At 41.8% G+C, this 15,289-nt stretch overlaps 1 protein-coding gene across 1 annotated transcript in view; it reads left to right on the top strand.

The window, feature by feature from the left end:
• The window catches only part of PIK3C2B (phosphatidylinositol-4-phosphate 3-kinase catalytic subunit type 2 beta), a 153,264-nt gene that overhangs the window by 127,281 nt on the left and 10,694 nt on the right, over positions 1–15,289 (top strand). The window contains exons 23-30 of the mRNA XM_069756193.1: positions 5,123–5,259; positions 6,056–6,225; positions 6,340–6,496; positions 8,003–8,112; positions 8,212–8,413; positions 8,553–8,677; positions 10,584–10,701; positions 12,321–12,402. Of these exons, the coding sequence (XP_069612294.1) occupies positions 5,123–5,259; positions 6,056–6,225; positions 6,340–6,496; positions 8,003–8,112; positions 8,212–8,413; positions 8,553–8,677; positions 10,584–10,701; positions 12,321–12,402 (1,101 nt within the window). The remainder of the gene's footprint in view (positions 1–5,122; positions 5,260–6,055; positions 6,226–6,339; positions 6,497–8,002; positions 8,113–8,211; positions 8,414–8,552; positions 8,678–10,583; positions 10,702–12,320; positions 12,403–15,289) is intronic.

Below are 15,289 nucleotides of genomic sequence, written 5' to 3'. Positions count from 1 at the left end.
ACAAAGTTTGAAAATTGCAAAATTTTAAAAATTTTCGCCATATTTCCGTTTTTTTCATAAATAATCGCAAGTAATATCGAAGAAATGTTACCACTAACATGAAGTACAATATGTCACGAAAAAACAATCTCAGAATCAGCGGGATCCATTGAAGCGTTCCAGAGTTATAACCTCATAAAGTGACAGTGGTCAGAATTGCAAAAATTGGCTCGGTCATTAAGTACCAAATTGGCTCTGTCACTAAGGGGTTAAAGCCAGAAAGTTGCCATTTGAAATAACTTTAGTTTTGTGCCATGTCTGTGATCTGCTTTTTTTCTACAAAATTAAACAACTGAATGAACATGCTCCAAGGCCGGTGATTCCATCATTTTTGCTAGGAGTTGTAAAAGAGCATTAATTACATTTGCTCGTGGATCCAATTTATGATGCAGTCAATCCCCCAATAAACCCCTAACAGACAAAAGTCCTGGATACGCACATTTCTCCATGAAACAGAATCCTCTGTTCCTTATCAGATTAGAGAATGTCTTCTTGAGCAGTACAGTGTGGACATTAGGGGCGTCATTGATGACTATAGGTGTGTGCAGCTGTAGGTCAGTATATACAGTAGTATTGTCACCCTGCTTACCTTAAAGATGAAGCCAGTAGGACAAGGGTAAAATCTGCATCTATGACAATGGTGCGCAACCTATGGCCGTTGGGGCCACATGCAACCCATGATGCTATTCTTTGTGACCCCCCACCCCCCACCCCCACCCATCCGGAAGCAGAAAGACTTGTCTGTGTGTGGCTGCTCGGATGTAGTTTCCATGTCAAGGTGAAGAGTGGAGCACACACCTTAGCACTTGCACATGCTCCTAATGTTGTAGTGCCCAATTCCCCATGTATGATGAGATTGGGGTTGTATGTTATGGGAATTTTGATATCTTCAGCCATTACGACAAAGCCCATAATATACAAGAGAGATCCACAGGCATGCTGGGTATTTTCCTCTCTGAAATCCTGATTGGGAAAAGAAAGTGGACCCCTTCTCGATAGGACTCGTGGAACCCATTGAACCTACACCTAACAGACAGTCACGGCACATACTTTTGATATGACATACATGTCTTAGATGGAAAAATATCCCTTTAAGCGTTTATCGCCAATGTCATTGTGGCCAGAATAAGAAGTGCGCCCCTGATCTAAAATATTTTATGCGGCTTGTGTTTTGAGCTCCTCATTAACAGCCAGGGTTCGCTGTGGCTCTCATAAAGCAGTTGTAGATAAAATTTACAACAAATAATAAGAGCTGCTAATATAATACTTGAATATCACAGTTGTTGTATTGTAACTGGCATACTCCAGCCTCATTCTAATTGGATGTATTGGCTATTCGGATAAGATCTTGGGGATAGGAATACCCCTTTAAAAAAAAAAAAAAAAAAATATATATATATATATATATATTATTATACATTTTTATAGCACCATTTATTCCATGGCGCTTTACATGTGAATACGGGGCAAATATAGACAAATACATTAAACATGAGCAGATAACAAGGCACACGAGTACATAAGGAGGGAGGACCCTGCCCGCGAGGGCTCACAGTCTGCAGGGGGTGGGTGAGGATACACTAGGAGAGGGAAAAGCTGGCTGTGCGGATGTTCAGTAGGTTGAGGATCACTGCAGGCTGTAGGCTTGTCGGAAGAGATGAGTCTTCAGGTTCTTTTTGAAGGTTTCTATGGTAGGCGCAAGTCTGATGTGTTGGGGTAGAGAGTTCCAGAGTATGGGGGAAGCATGGGAGAAGTCTTGGATGCGGTTATGGGAAGAAGAGATGAGAGGGGAGTAGAGAAGGAGGTCTTGGGAGGATCGGAGGTCGCGTGTAGGTAGGTACCGGGAGACCATGTCACAGATGTATGGAGGAGACAGGTTGTGGATGGCTTTGTATGTCAGTGTGAGGGTTTTGAACTGGAGTCTCTGGGCGATAGGAAGCCAGTGAAGGGCTTGACACAGGGGAGAGGCTGGGGAATAGCGGGGGGACAGGTGGATTAGTCGGGCAGCAGAGTGTAGGATGGATTGGAGTGGTGCCAGAGTGCTAGAGGGGAGTCCAGAGAGTAGGAGGTTGCAGTAGTCGAGGCGGGAGATGATAAGGGCATGCACTAGCGTTTTTGCAGTGTTGCGGTCAAGGAAAGCACGGATCCGGGAAATATTTTTGAGTTTGAGACGACAGGAGGAGGCAAGGGCTTGGATATGTGGCTTGAAAGAGAAATATATATATATACAGTTAGGTCCATATATATTTGGACAGAGACAACATTTTTCTAATTTTGGTTATAGACATTACCACAATGAATTTTAAACAAAACAATTCAGATGCAGTTGAAGTTCAGACTTTCAGCTTTCATTTGAGGTATCCACATTAAAATTGGATGAAGGGTTTAGGAGTTTCAGCTCCTTAACATGTGCCACCCTGTTTTTAAAGGGACCAAAAGTAATTGGACAATTGACTCCAAGGCAATTTCATGGACAGGTGTGGGCAATCCCTTTGTTATGTCATTCTCAATTAAGCAGATAAAAGACCTGGAGTTGATTTGAGGTGTGGTGCTTGCATTTGGAAGGTTTTGCTGTGAAGTAAGCATTCGATCAAAGGAGCTCTCCATGCAGGTGAAACACGCCATCCTTAAGCTGCGAAAACAGAAAAAACCCATCCGAGAAATTGCTACAATATTAGGAGTGTCAAAATCTACAGTTTGGAACATCCCGAGAAAGAAAGAAAGCACTGGTGAACTCATCAATGCAAAAAGACCTGGGCGCCCACGGAAGACAACAGTGGTGGATGATCGCAGAATAATCTCCATGGTGAAGAGAAACCCCTTCACAACAGCCAACCAGGTGAACAACACTCTCCAGGAGGTCGGCGTATCAATATCCAAATCTACCATAAAGAGAAGACTGCATGAAAGTAAATACAGAGGGTTCACTGCACGGTGCAAGTCACTCATAAACATCAAGAATAAAAAGGCTTGACTGGACTTTGCTAAAAACATGTAAAAAAGCCAGCATAGTTCTGGAAGAACATTCTTTGGACAGACGAAACCAAGATCAACCTCAACCAGAATGATGGAAAGAGAAAAATATGGTGAAGGTGTGGTACAGCTCATGATCCCAAGCATACCACATCATCGGTAAAACACGGCGGAGGCAGTGTGATGGCTTGGGCATGCATGGCTGCCAGTGGCACTGGGTCGCTAGGGTTTATTAATGATGTGACACAGGGCGGAAGCAGCCGAATGAATTCTGAGGTATTCAGAGACATACTGTGTGCTCAGATCCAGCCAAATGCAGCCAAACTGATTGGTTGTCGTTTCATACTACAGATGGGCAATGACCCAAAACATAAAGCCAAAGCAACCCAGGAGTTTATTAAAGCAAAGAAATGGAATATTCTTGAATGGCAAAGTCAGTCACCTGATCTCAACCCAATTGAGCATGCATTTCAATTGTTAAAGACTAAACTTCAGACAGAAAGGCCCACAAACAAACAGCAACTGAAAATCACCGCAGTGAAGGCCTGGCAGAGCATTAAAAAGGAGGAAACACAGCGTCTGGTGATGTCCATGCGTTCAAGACTTCAGGCAGTCATTTCCAACAAAGGGTTTTCAACCAAGTACTAAAAATGAACATTTTATTTAAAATTATTGAATCTGTCCAATTACTTTTGGTCCCTTTAAAAACAGGGTGGCACATGTTAAGGAGCTGAAACTCCTAAACCCTTTATCCAATTTTAATGTGGATACCCTCAAATGAAAGTCTGAACTTCAACTGCATCTGATTTGTTTTGTTTAAAATTCATTGCAGTAATGTCTATAACCAAAATTAGAAAAATGTTGTCTCTGTCCAAATATATATGGACCTAACTGTATATATATCTCTCTCAAAAGAGCTCTCCACTAACTTTTGTTTTTTTGTTGATGTGGTTACATAGCTGGTGTCACACTGTCACCGTGTGATCACTAGGCTCAGCAGTCTGGTGCTGACGCCAGTGACTGGCTGCAGTGGTCGCCGACCTCTACATGCCATTACCACTGCAGACTGATCAACATGGACATATGCAGCAGTGAGAGAATCAACAGATTAAAAAAGAAATGAATGGGAACCTGTCATCAGATTCATGCTGGTCAAAACCAGGTTGTGGCATAGATCAGACACTGGCTGTGAGTTTTCAGCCATGGATGCCTTCTCATGAAATACTGTGGGCTTTCCAGAATAAAGATATTTTCAAAAGCTGGCCATGGACTATGTGTCTTTAGTGGCTAATCAGAGGAGGGACTCGCCTTGGACTAGGCAGGAAGGACACCAAGTCCTTGGCCAGCGTTTTAATGTATGCGCTGTTTCTCAGAAAAATATTCCTGGACGTAATCATCCAGTCATCCATCAGTGTCAGATTCTTGGAAGTGGTAGGACCAGTATGAATCTGATAACGGGTTCCCTATGAAAGGACAATCCCTTTGTGTTAATTATTATATTCTGTAATAGATGTTACATATAGATCCAAAAAGGTGGAGGGCACCGCTCAATGTTCAGAGATATGAGGGCTCACCATGGACTTGAAAATCCACATACTAACCAATGAAGAAGAAAAAGATCATGCCCACATATATGGGAGCACCTCAACATATAGAAAACGCATAGTTTTATTGATGAGCATTCAAAAATACATATACAAAAACATTTCACACAGAAAAAAATTAAAAACATTTAAAAGTGCAACATGCAACACAAGCCTATACAAAAGTCATACCCTAATATGGGGGAAATGACATCCCACATCCATATCCCCACAAAAATAAGTACAGGCACGTATGGGTCTTATTACATCTTGCCTTTGATCCTCAAGGTCCCAATTTTTGTAGCCTTTCGGGTAGTGAGTACTTATTTCTTGCTAGGACTAATTTTGGTCCTTTTCTTTGGCCCATATGCTACTGTGATACTGGTGAGGTCACGCAGGCACATTGTATTTTTGACTTTGGTTTGAAAACTTTATATGCTATCAAACTGATTTTAGGAATCATATACATAACATCTAGCTGATGTCTATAATGTCTAGACGCAAGTTAATAGACCACTATTTTCCAGGTATGGTTGAGATGATCCCATCTGCAGAAACTCTGAGGAAGATCCAGGTGGAGCATGGAGTCACTGGCTCATTTAAAGACCGACTTCTTGCTGTCTGGCTGCAAAAACACAATCCCACAGAGGATGAGTATGAAAAGGTGATGTAACCCATATGTGTGACCGGATAGCACAATAAGCATTACTTGCCCATTAAGCCCCTGCCATTTCACAATTGTCAGGGAGTGGTGGCACTGGAACAGCAGGGACTTTAGCCGGGAAACTAATGCATATTTTGTATGTCGGGAAAGCAGCTCTCTGACTCCTTCTAACCTTGTCCGGTTCATTTCCCATACAAATAGTAGATCCTCTCATAGATAGCGCATGTGCTTGAGATCAGCATCTCCCTGTCTATCCCAGGCTGTCCTAGGGTCACGTGTTCATTAATAGTAAACGCGTCTTGTAGAGGACCGATCACCGCCCATGACATGTCTCCTTTAATATATACCTGTATTCACCATGAAATGACTGTTCTGGAGAATCTGTTCCTAGAACCTAGTGCTGTTCCTCTAATTCCTCCTTCAAATTTATGATCAAATTAATAACCGGGTGTTACCATTCCCTTTCATCAAAGGAGTGTGTCCCGACATAGCTTAGTAATGTCAGCACTGATTGGCAACGCCAGACTATGTAGTGTAGGGACTTGCTCCCTACTGATAACACCCAGTTGTCATTTTATTCATGCATAGTTAGAAGGAATAACGGAGGAACAACATTGGATTCTGGGAAAAGATGATGCAGCATTCTTATTTCCTGAAGAATACAAGTGTAAACAGAGGTGTCAGTAGAGCTGATATGTAATGAGGACCTGTTGGATTTGGGCTTTCACTGTATAATTAGGACTTGTGAGCTTATGGTGCACGTCATTTATAGTCGTTGGTAACTGTAATTGTGCAGGCAGTTGAGAATTTCATCTACTCGTGTGCGGGATGCTGTGTAGCCACCTATGTGCTTGGGATCTGTGATCGACACAATGACAACATCATGCTGAAGACAAGTGGCCACATGTTTCACATAGACTTTGGCCGCTTCTTGGGACACGCTCAAATGTTTGGAAACATTAAACGGTGGGTACGATCGTGTATGTGTCATATGTTTTGTATGAAAGATTCTAATATTAAGCGATTTTGCTAAAGTCCCATTAAATGTGTGGGTTTCTTTCTATTTTGTTGTCACTACAGGGATCGGGCCCCTTTCGTCTTCACATCAGACATGGCATATGTAATTAATGGAGGGGACAAAACTTCCAGTCGCTTTCATGACTTTGTGGATTTATGCTGCCAGGCATATAATCTAATCCGCAAACATACTCACCTTTTTCTCAACCTACTGGGACTAGTAAGTGAAATGTGCATAGATTGCTGTAGTGGATACAGATTTGTACATTTTAGTCCTCTTGCACACATACAAGTTCTGTGTACAATGGTTGTGATTGTATATTGGTTTAGCTCCTGTTTTATCTGAAATAACTAAAAGAAAAAAAGCAAATGTGATTACCTCCATTCTGTTGGGGAAAAAAGTTTTTTTTTTTTTCTTCTATAGGCTGATAGGCGTAAAAAAAAATAATAAACTCCTCTATACTAACCACTGGCCCAGTGCTGTCTCTCTGTAGCTGTTCGCGGTCTTTGTTGACTGGTTGCAGTGGTGACCTCACAGCTACCGTGCACATGACTGCTGCAGCCAATTACTGGACTTGGCATGTTTGTGCAGACCACCTCTGAGCCTAGTGATTGGCTGCAGCAGTTATGTGAACTGTAGTAATGATATCACTGCTGGAGCCCATCAACAAACACTAGGAGCAGTAACAGAGAGTCAGCACTAGACTTAGGGTACCGTCACACAGGGACATTTTGATCGCTACGACGGCACGATCCGTGACGCTCCAGCGTCGTAACAATATCGCTCCAGCGTCGTAGACTGCTGTCACACTTTGCAATGTACGACGCTGGAGCGATAATTTCATGACGTATGTGCGATGTAGAAGCCGTTGGTTACTATGCGCACATCGTATACAATATCGTGCACACCTTTGTTACACCATGCGATCATGCCGCCACAGCGGGACACTAGACGACGAAAGAAAGTTTCAAACGATCTGCTACGACGTACGATTCTCAGTGGGGTTCCTGATCGTAGGAGCGTGTCAGACACAGCGAGATCGCTGGAACGTCACGGATATATCGATGGAACGTCACAAATCGTGCCGTCGTAGCGATCAAAATGCCACTGTGTGACGGTACCCTTATAGCTGTGTTTATTTCTTTTTCTCCTGCAAGCGCAATAAAAATGTTTTTCTTTGAAAAACTCTTTAAAGGTTCTGTATGGATTGCAGGCTCTGTTCAGACAGATAAGTCAGTAGGACCCGATTGACCCCATTATTAGTCAGTGGAGTCTGTCGGGAACCACTGAAGTCCATCATGCAGCAAAATCATCGCGGTGTCATGGCTTCCATTTCACACAGATGTTACCAGAATCTGGTATTTTATATCCGTTACTGTTTCCTGCAATACCCAACAGAATGGACCATTTGCTTTGATCATTAGACAAACATCATGTGAACCCATCATTATCGACAGCCTAATGGGGGCCATTATTCAGCGTTTGGTGTGCCTTAGAGATCTTAAGGTGGTGGCCCTAAATGAAAAGTGATAAAGAATGGACCTTCACTTTAATCCATAAGATGTGATTGCACGTTCATATGATCTGTTCCTCCTTTGTATTGGTTGAACCTGGTCCAATGCAACCAACAGATTTTATTTAAACTGTTCCAGAATTATTTGCAGCCTATAATTATTGAAATCTTGGCCCTTGGTTGAGAGTCTAACCTCCAACTATCTGCTTTAGATGTTGTCATGTGGAATTCCTGAGCTGTCTGACCTGCAGGATTTAAAGTATGTCTATGACGCTCTGCGCCCACAAGATTCGGAAGCTGATGCCACAACATATTTTACCCGGTAACTGGAGCTGTCTGTATAGTCGAGTGTTTCTTGTACATGTCAGGTTGCCATCAACAATCCAACTAAGTAGTGCACGTCCTTATTTCTCTACACCAGGCTCATAGAGTCCAGTCTGGGATCAGTAGCCACAAAGTTAAATTTCTTCATTCACAATCTGGCACAGCTGAAGTTCAGTGGTTCAGATGAGCGGTTAACACTCTCCTTCGCGCCAAGAACTCACACAATGAAAGTGGATGGGAGGATTCTGGATGTTTTCCTAACTCGTTATAAGAAGATCTTTAATCCTAATAAAGGATATGTAAGTGGAGTTCTCTCCAGACCGGCCTAACTATTGTCCCTTGTATGTTAAATTATAGCTTTTCATCTAAATATAGATTTGGCAATGTTCTTGCCTTGCTGTAAACGTGTATTAACAATATTGGTTCTGCTTGTTACAGGTCTATGTAATTAAGGTGGTACGGGAGAGCCTGCATGAGACCACTCATGTACAGAGATCCTTCGAGGAGTTCCAGGAGCTACATAGCAAACTAAGGTTACTTTTCCCAGCATCACAACTTCCCAGGTAATTCCATATTCGGGACTTGGGACACTAAACATTAAAAGGATTATTGAAAATGAATTGTCATTTATAGTAATCTCCTATGATACGATGCAGATAGTGTTTATGCTGCACTTTTTTTCTTCTGAATCAAACTCAAAAATAAAAGAAAAATGCACTGTACTATTATTTCCAGGGTCTGATCATGGTAATTTGGTAATTTGCTAGTGGAATTTGGAAGTAGTTTTGATAAATTAAATATAATGAGATGCAGACCTTTAAGGGAATCTGTCACCAGGTTTTTGCTATGTAATCTAAAAGCACTATAATATCGGAGCAGAGACCCTGATTACAGCGATGTGTCACTTACTGGGCTGTGTTTAGCTATTTCAATACAATCAGTGTCTTATCCGTAGGAGATTATCACTACAGGACAACTGGCCTTGTGCCTCCTAGTCCAACCATGCTCCAGCACTGATTAGTAGCTCTCTGTCACTATACAATGTACACAGAAAGCTGTGATGTGTGAAGGGTTATACTTGCTCAGTAATTCAACTTCTTATTAATTTAAAGAAATAAAAATATGGCTTCCTTTTAAAGGCTATTCCAAACGTCTGTGTTGAAGCCACAGGATATGCCTCATATGTGCAGGTCAAACCTCTGCTACCCTTACATATTTTAAGAAACAGGGCCACATACCATACGATTCACAAACCTGTGCTGATATAAACATGTTCGAATATTTAAAGGTATTTTTGCTATTCCGTTCGGAGTGATCCAGAAAAAAATAGTATAACATACTTTGTAATTAACTAAACACACCAGGTCATAGGTTTGTAATTAAATGTTTGTTAAAAGAATGATACCCATATCTGATACCCATAGGCTAAAATAATACTTGTTTAATAGGTACGCCATGACATGTCCATGAAATGGTTGCCATTTTTTATTTATTTTACTCCTTTGTATATTAATTCCACAGTGCTATACAGACATTATCATCGCTATCCCCATTGAGGCGCACAATCTAGATTCCCTATCAGTGTGTCTTTGCAGTGTGGGAGGAAACCCCGCAAACATGGGGAGAACATACAAACTCCTTGCAGATGATGTGATTGGTGGGATTTGAATCCAGCCATCATGCTGCCAGTATAGCCTATAGGTGACACATGTCACTGTCATGCATCCATCAAAACATAGATGAGGAGCTTTTCTTAGCATATACGTTACACAGACACAAAATGACCAGACCAGAAACGGACCCTTTTTCCCAACAGCAGAGAAGGGGAGAAAATTGGGTCGCCCCAGTGTACACTATCGGTGTTCCCCAACTCCGGCCCTCAAGAGCCACCAACAGGTCATGTTTTCAGGATTTCCTTAGTATTACACAGTTGATACTTGCATCAGCTGGACGACCAAGAATCCCATCACCTGTGTAATACTAAGGAAATCCTGAAAACATGACCTGTTGATGGCTCTTGAGGGCTGGAGTTGGGGAACACTGCACTAGATGGTCAACCAATCTCACCAGAGTCGCCCAACATTTGTATAGTGAGTATGACCACATAAAACTGCTGGTAGGACAAAGATACCCTGCACGGTCTTTTAAAAGAAAAACGCCAAGTTGCTAATTTATATAGAACCTCAATACAAACCACTCACATGGTATTTAGAGCGCCAACATTTTTGCCTTTAAAACCATGTGTTAGGCACTGAAACCCCTTGCAGATTGATCGGTGTCTTGATTCTGAGACCCACACTGAGCGGTAGCGCTCTTCAGCTGAGTGCGCACAGAGCAGATGTGGGGGTTTAATAGAAAGTCTATGAGCCTGGGTGCCACTCTGTGTACAGGCTCAAACATCGTCTTTTTTTTCGCCTATGTAATATATTTATTGATTACATTTTGTATCCTTTCTTATTGTTTTCTTAGTTTCCCCAATCGCTTTGTTATTGGTCGTTCCCGTGGAGAGGCAACGGCAGAGCGCCGAAAGGAAGACTTGAATGCATACATTTGGCACTTGATCCATTCTCCTCCTCAGGTGGCTGAGGTGAGACAAAGTTTTTGCTTTCTAAATTGAGAGCTATCTCTTTCTTGGCACATTGCCATCTAACTGTCACATGATCAAAGTATACTATGGGGTAATCACCACTACAAGAAGATCTACTAGAGGTTTTCCTACTCAATTTTTCATTATTGTTTGGCTAACTAGTAAGATGCTCAGTGCACCATTATGCTTGGTGTCCATTATGTGATGGATCTGGCTCTGTCATATTTCACTGTTCTGCTCCTATGATGGAACAGAAAACTGGAAATGCTATTAGAAAATTGGACAGATCTTTAAAGGGGTATTCTGGTCTATACAAATATCACGTATCTGTGGGATAGGTGATCATTGTTAGATCTGTGTAGGTCCCATCACTGAAACTCCACCGATTATTGCAACGGGAGACTTGTTCCCATGTTTTCGTTCAGCCACGGTCCTAAATGGAATAGTGCTGCTGGTGTATAGCATCAACGATCCAAAGATAACCAAGCACAACAAGTGATCATTAAAGCAGATGACCATACGCATTTAATATATATGAGACCTCCCAACTCTCCATTGAGGGCATGTGTCGGTGGAGATGTAGAGAGGGCTGTTGGATTTTAACTGCCCTTTTTTTAGTTTTTGTGGAAATAAACGTTGTAAGATTTCAGCAGCGGCTTTTACCCCCTTTTCCTAATGAGAGCACATGCATGCTTAACCAAGTTGAACAAGCATTTGTGTGGGTGGGTCAAGATAGTTGTGGGCCAAACAAGCTATCTAATGTCTATGGCCAGTGTTGGACCTTTTTTTGCTGTCGTATTTATGAACTAATTATTCTGCACCCCCCCCCCAATAAGAGGTTAATGTTTCACCACTTTTGCCTCTTGGGATAAGCTGCACCTGTCGCATTGTTTGCCTTTCTGTAATCCTACCTCTCATAAGAGTCTGTTCCCAATCTATTGTTAATGGAGACCGTGCTCATTTCCCTTCTGGCGTATTAGCCTACTGACCTGCATCTTTTGTTCTCCGTATTAGACAATAATAGTATCTTGCCTAACTACGTGAGATAGTACCGAAAGGTCAATTTTGGTCTTATCTGACCACAGAATGTCCTGGTTTCCAGGCTGAGAGTTTTGGTGGGCGATCCTCTCTTAGCAGGCTTGTTGTAGTACCATGTTCTTTCCATTTGATGATGCTCCAGGGGGATCATCAGAGATTGGGATATTGTTTTATAACCCAACGCGGACTTCTCTACTACTTTGTCCCTGACTTGTTTAGAGAGATCTCCCTGGTCTTTGGTGTTGTTTGGTTAGTGATGCCTCTTGCTTAATGGTGTTAGAGCCTCTGTGGCCTTTCATAAAAGGTGTGTATATAATGACAGACCATGTGACTCTTACATTGCACACAAGTGGTCTTCCTTTTACTAAGCATGTGACTTATGACGGTAATTGCTTGCACCAGAAATTTTTAGGGACTTTATAGCAAAAGGGGTGAATACATATGCACATGCCAATTTGTGTTTATTTTATCATCATTATAGTGATACTGATCAATAGCCATTGTGCAATTTATGATTCTTGTTATTTTGTATTGGAATATTTCTTGGCTTTGGTGATCAAACAATTGTCTTCTTTTTACAGTGTGATCTGGTTTATACCTTTTTCCACACTCTACCTCGTGATGAAAAGAATTTGAGCAACTCGATATCACACAGACCATCAGGTAAAATGTGATTTTTTTTTTTTTTTTTTTGTTCCTCTATAAAGCTGATTTTACTTATATACTCCCCATTTTTTTTACATTAACCTTTTGGCGTATAATCTCGTACATGTATGTCATAGAATGCCTTGGGTTATAGGCTTTTGTTGCACTTGTGCAGTCACTGATGAAGCCTAGCAATGATTGGGATCAGAGACTTAAGGTACCTTCACACATAACGATTTCGTTAACGATATCGTTGCAACGTCACGCTTTTTGTGACGTAGCAACGATATCGTTAACAAAATCGTTATGCGTGACAGCGACCAACGATCAGGCCCCTGCTGGGAGATTGTTGGTCGCTGGGGAATGATCAGGACCTTTTTTTGGTCGCTGATCACCCGCTGTCATAGCTGAATCGGCGTGTGTGGCGCCGATCCAGCGATGTGTTCACTTGTAACCAGGGTAAATATCGGGTTACCAAGCGCAGGGCCGCACTTAGTAACCCGATATTTACCCTGGTTACCATTGTAAAAGTTTAAAAAAAAAAAAACAGTCCATACTCACATTCCGATGTCTGTCACGTCCCCCGCCGTCAGCTTCCCTGCACTGACTGTCAGCGCTGGCCGTAAAGCAGAGCACAGCGGTGACGTCACCGCTGTGCTCTGCTTTACGGCCGGCTGGCGCTGACACAGTCAGTGCGGGAAGCTGACGCCGGGGGAAGTGACAGACATCGGAATGTGAGTATGTACTATTTTTTTTTTGTTTTTTTTTAACTTTTACAATGGTAACCAGTGTAAATATCGGGTTACTAAACGCGGCCCTGCGCTTAGTAACCCGATGTTTACTGACGAAGCTGACGCGAAACGCGCGTTGGGGCCACCACGTGGGTTTCTCCTGATCACCGGTACCTGGGTAAGGATCAATAGGGCTTATCTACAGTAGTTTTTCCCTATTTGGGTTCTGGCATTAGAAGATCTATTAGGATTTGTGATATTTAGCCTGTGCGCAGGGCTTGTTGCACGTAGATAAGAACCAGTTATATAATTTATATAGGAGCCTTACATTTTTGATCCCTTTTCCCAGTTTTTGCTTATTTTTTGTTGCACTGTGCACTTTACAAATACAGAATCTGGTATCAGGAGCATCCATGCGGTGTCGTTTTCCATCTTTTGCTACCATCTACCCCCCTTTTTTTGATTTATGGGTTATATATACTTGAATTATGATTGTTTGTATGTCTTTTTGGCCATGGTTGCCACTTTTATAATCAATAAAAATATATTTATGGACTTTAACTCCATTTGTTCTCTGTTTATTGCTGTATTGAGGAGTGTCCATCCTGATTTAGCGTAAATATCTCCCTTAGTGACTCTCCCATTTGGGGTTGAGTATGGTGAGAATATTAGAAACAGTATCTTCTTTTTTGATTTTCTTTGTCGATTAGGACAGGAGCGTGCTCTGATAACTCCTTATACCAGCATTCTCGCACATCAGTACTAACCAAAACGAATGCTTTGGAATACTTAGTTTTGCAAGTAATTGGTGCTTCATGTTCCCTAAGGGGCTGATCTCACAGCCAAAGCTCTACCCACAGCTAGCCATTACCATACGAACGTAAAATAAAAATGTGCTGCAATTGACCACCATGGTGCGCAAAACTTCAGTTGCATGCAGATAGCTGCAGCATGGGGTCTTGGAGTTCAATGGGCGATATAGTTATTATTTATTATTATAGCGCCATTTATTCCATGGCGCTTTACATGTGAGGAGGGGTATACATAATAAAAACAGGTACAATAATCTTAATCAATACAAGTCACAACTGGTACAGGAGGAGAGAGGACCCTGCCCACGAAGGCTCACAATCTACAAGGGATGGGTGAGAATACAGTAGGCGAGGGTAGAGCTGGTCATGCAGCGGTTTGGTCGATCGGTGGTTACTGCAGGTTATAGGCTTGTCGGAAGACGTAGGTCTTCAGGTTCTTTTTGAAGTTTGCGATGGTAGGCGAGAGTCTGATATGTTGTGGTAGAGAGTTTCAGAATAGGGGTGATGCGCGAGAGAGTTAGCTTTTATATGCAACTAGCTGAAGAGCCCGGCGTTGCCTGGGCATAGTAAATATCTGTGGTTAGTTATACCACCTCACTTCTCTTATTTTCCCATCACGCCTCTCATTTTCCCAATCACATCTTTCATTTTCCCCCTCACATCTCTCATTTTCTCCCTCACACCTCTCATTTTCTCCCTCACTCCTCTCATTCCCCCCTAACACTTGTCATTTCAACCTCACATCTGTCATTTTCTGATCACTCCACAATTTTTCCTCACTCCTCTCATTTTGCACTCACACCTTTTCATTTTCACCTCATACCTCTCATTTTCACCTCATCACCTCAGTATATACATATTTGTCATCTCCCTTATATATAGTATACATCTGTATGTCATCTCCTGTATATAGTATATACCTGTATGTCATCTCCCCTGTATATAGTATATACCTGCTGTGTGTCATCTCCCCTATATATAGTATATACCTGAATGTCACCTCCTTCTATATATAGTATATACCTGTATGTCATCTCCTTCTGTATATAGTATATACCTGTGTGTCATCGCCCCTGTATATAGTATATATCTGAGTGTCATCTCCTCCTGCATATAGTATATACCTGAATGTCATCTTCTATATATAGCATATACCTGTATGTCATCTCCTCCTGTATATAGTATATACCTGTGTCATCTCCCCTGTATATAGTATATATCTGAGTGTCATCTCCTCCTGCATATAGTATATACCTGCATGTCATCTTCTATATATAGCATATACCTGTATGTCATCTCCTCCTGTATATAGTATATACCTGTATGTCATCTCCTCCTGTATATATATGTACCTATGTCATC

Source organism: Ranitomeya imitator, chromosome 3 (assembly GCF_032444005.1).
Source record: "Ranitomeya imitator isolate aRanImi1 chromosome 3, aRanImi1.pri, whole genome shotgun sequence".
Taxonomy (NCBI): Eukaryota; Metazoa; Chordata; class Amphibia; order Anura; family Dendrobatidae; genus Ranitomeya; species Ranitomeya imitator.
Note: the sequence above shows the minus strand (reverse complement) of the source record. Positions and strands in the feature narration are given on the sequence as shown.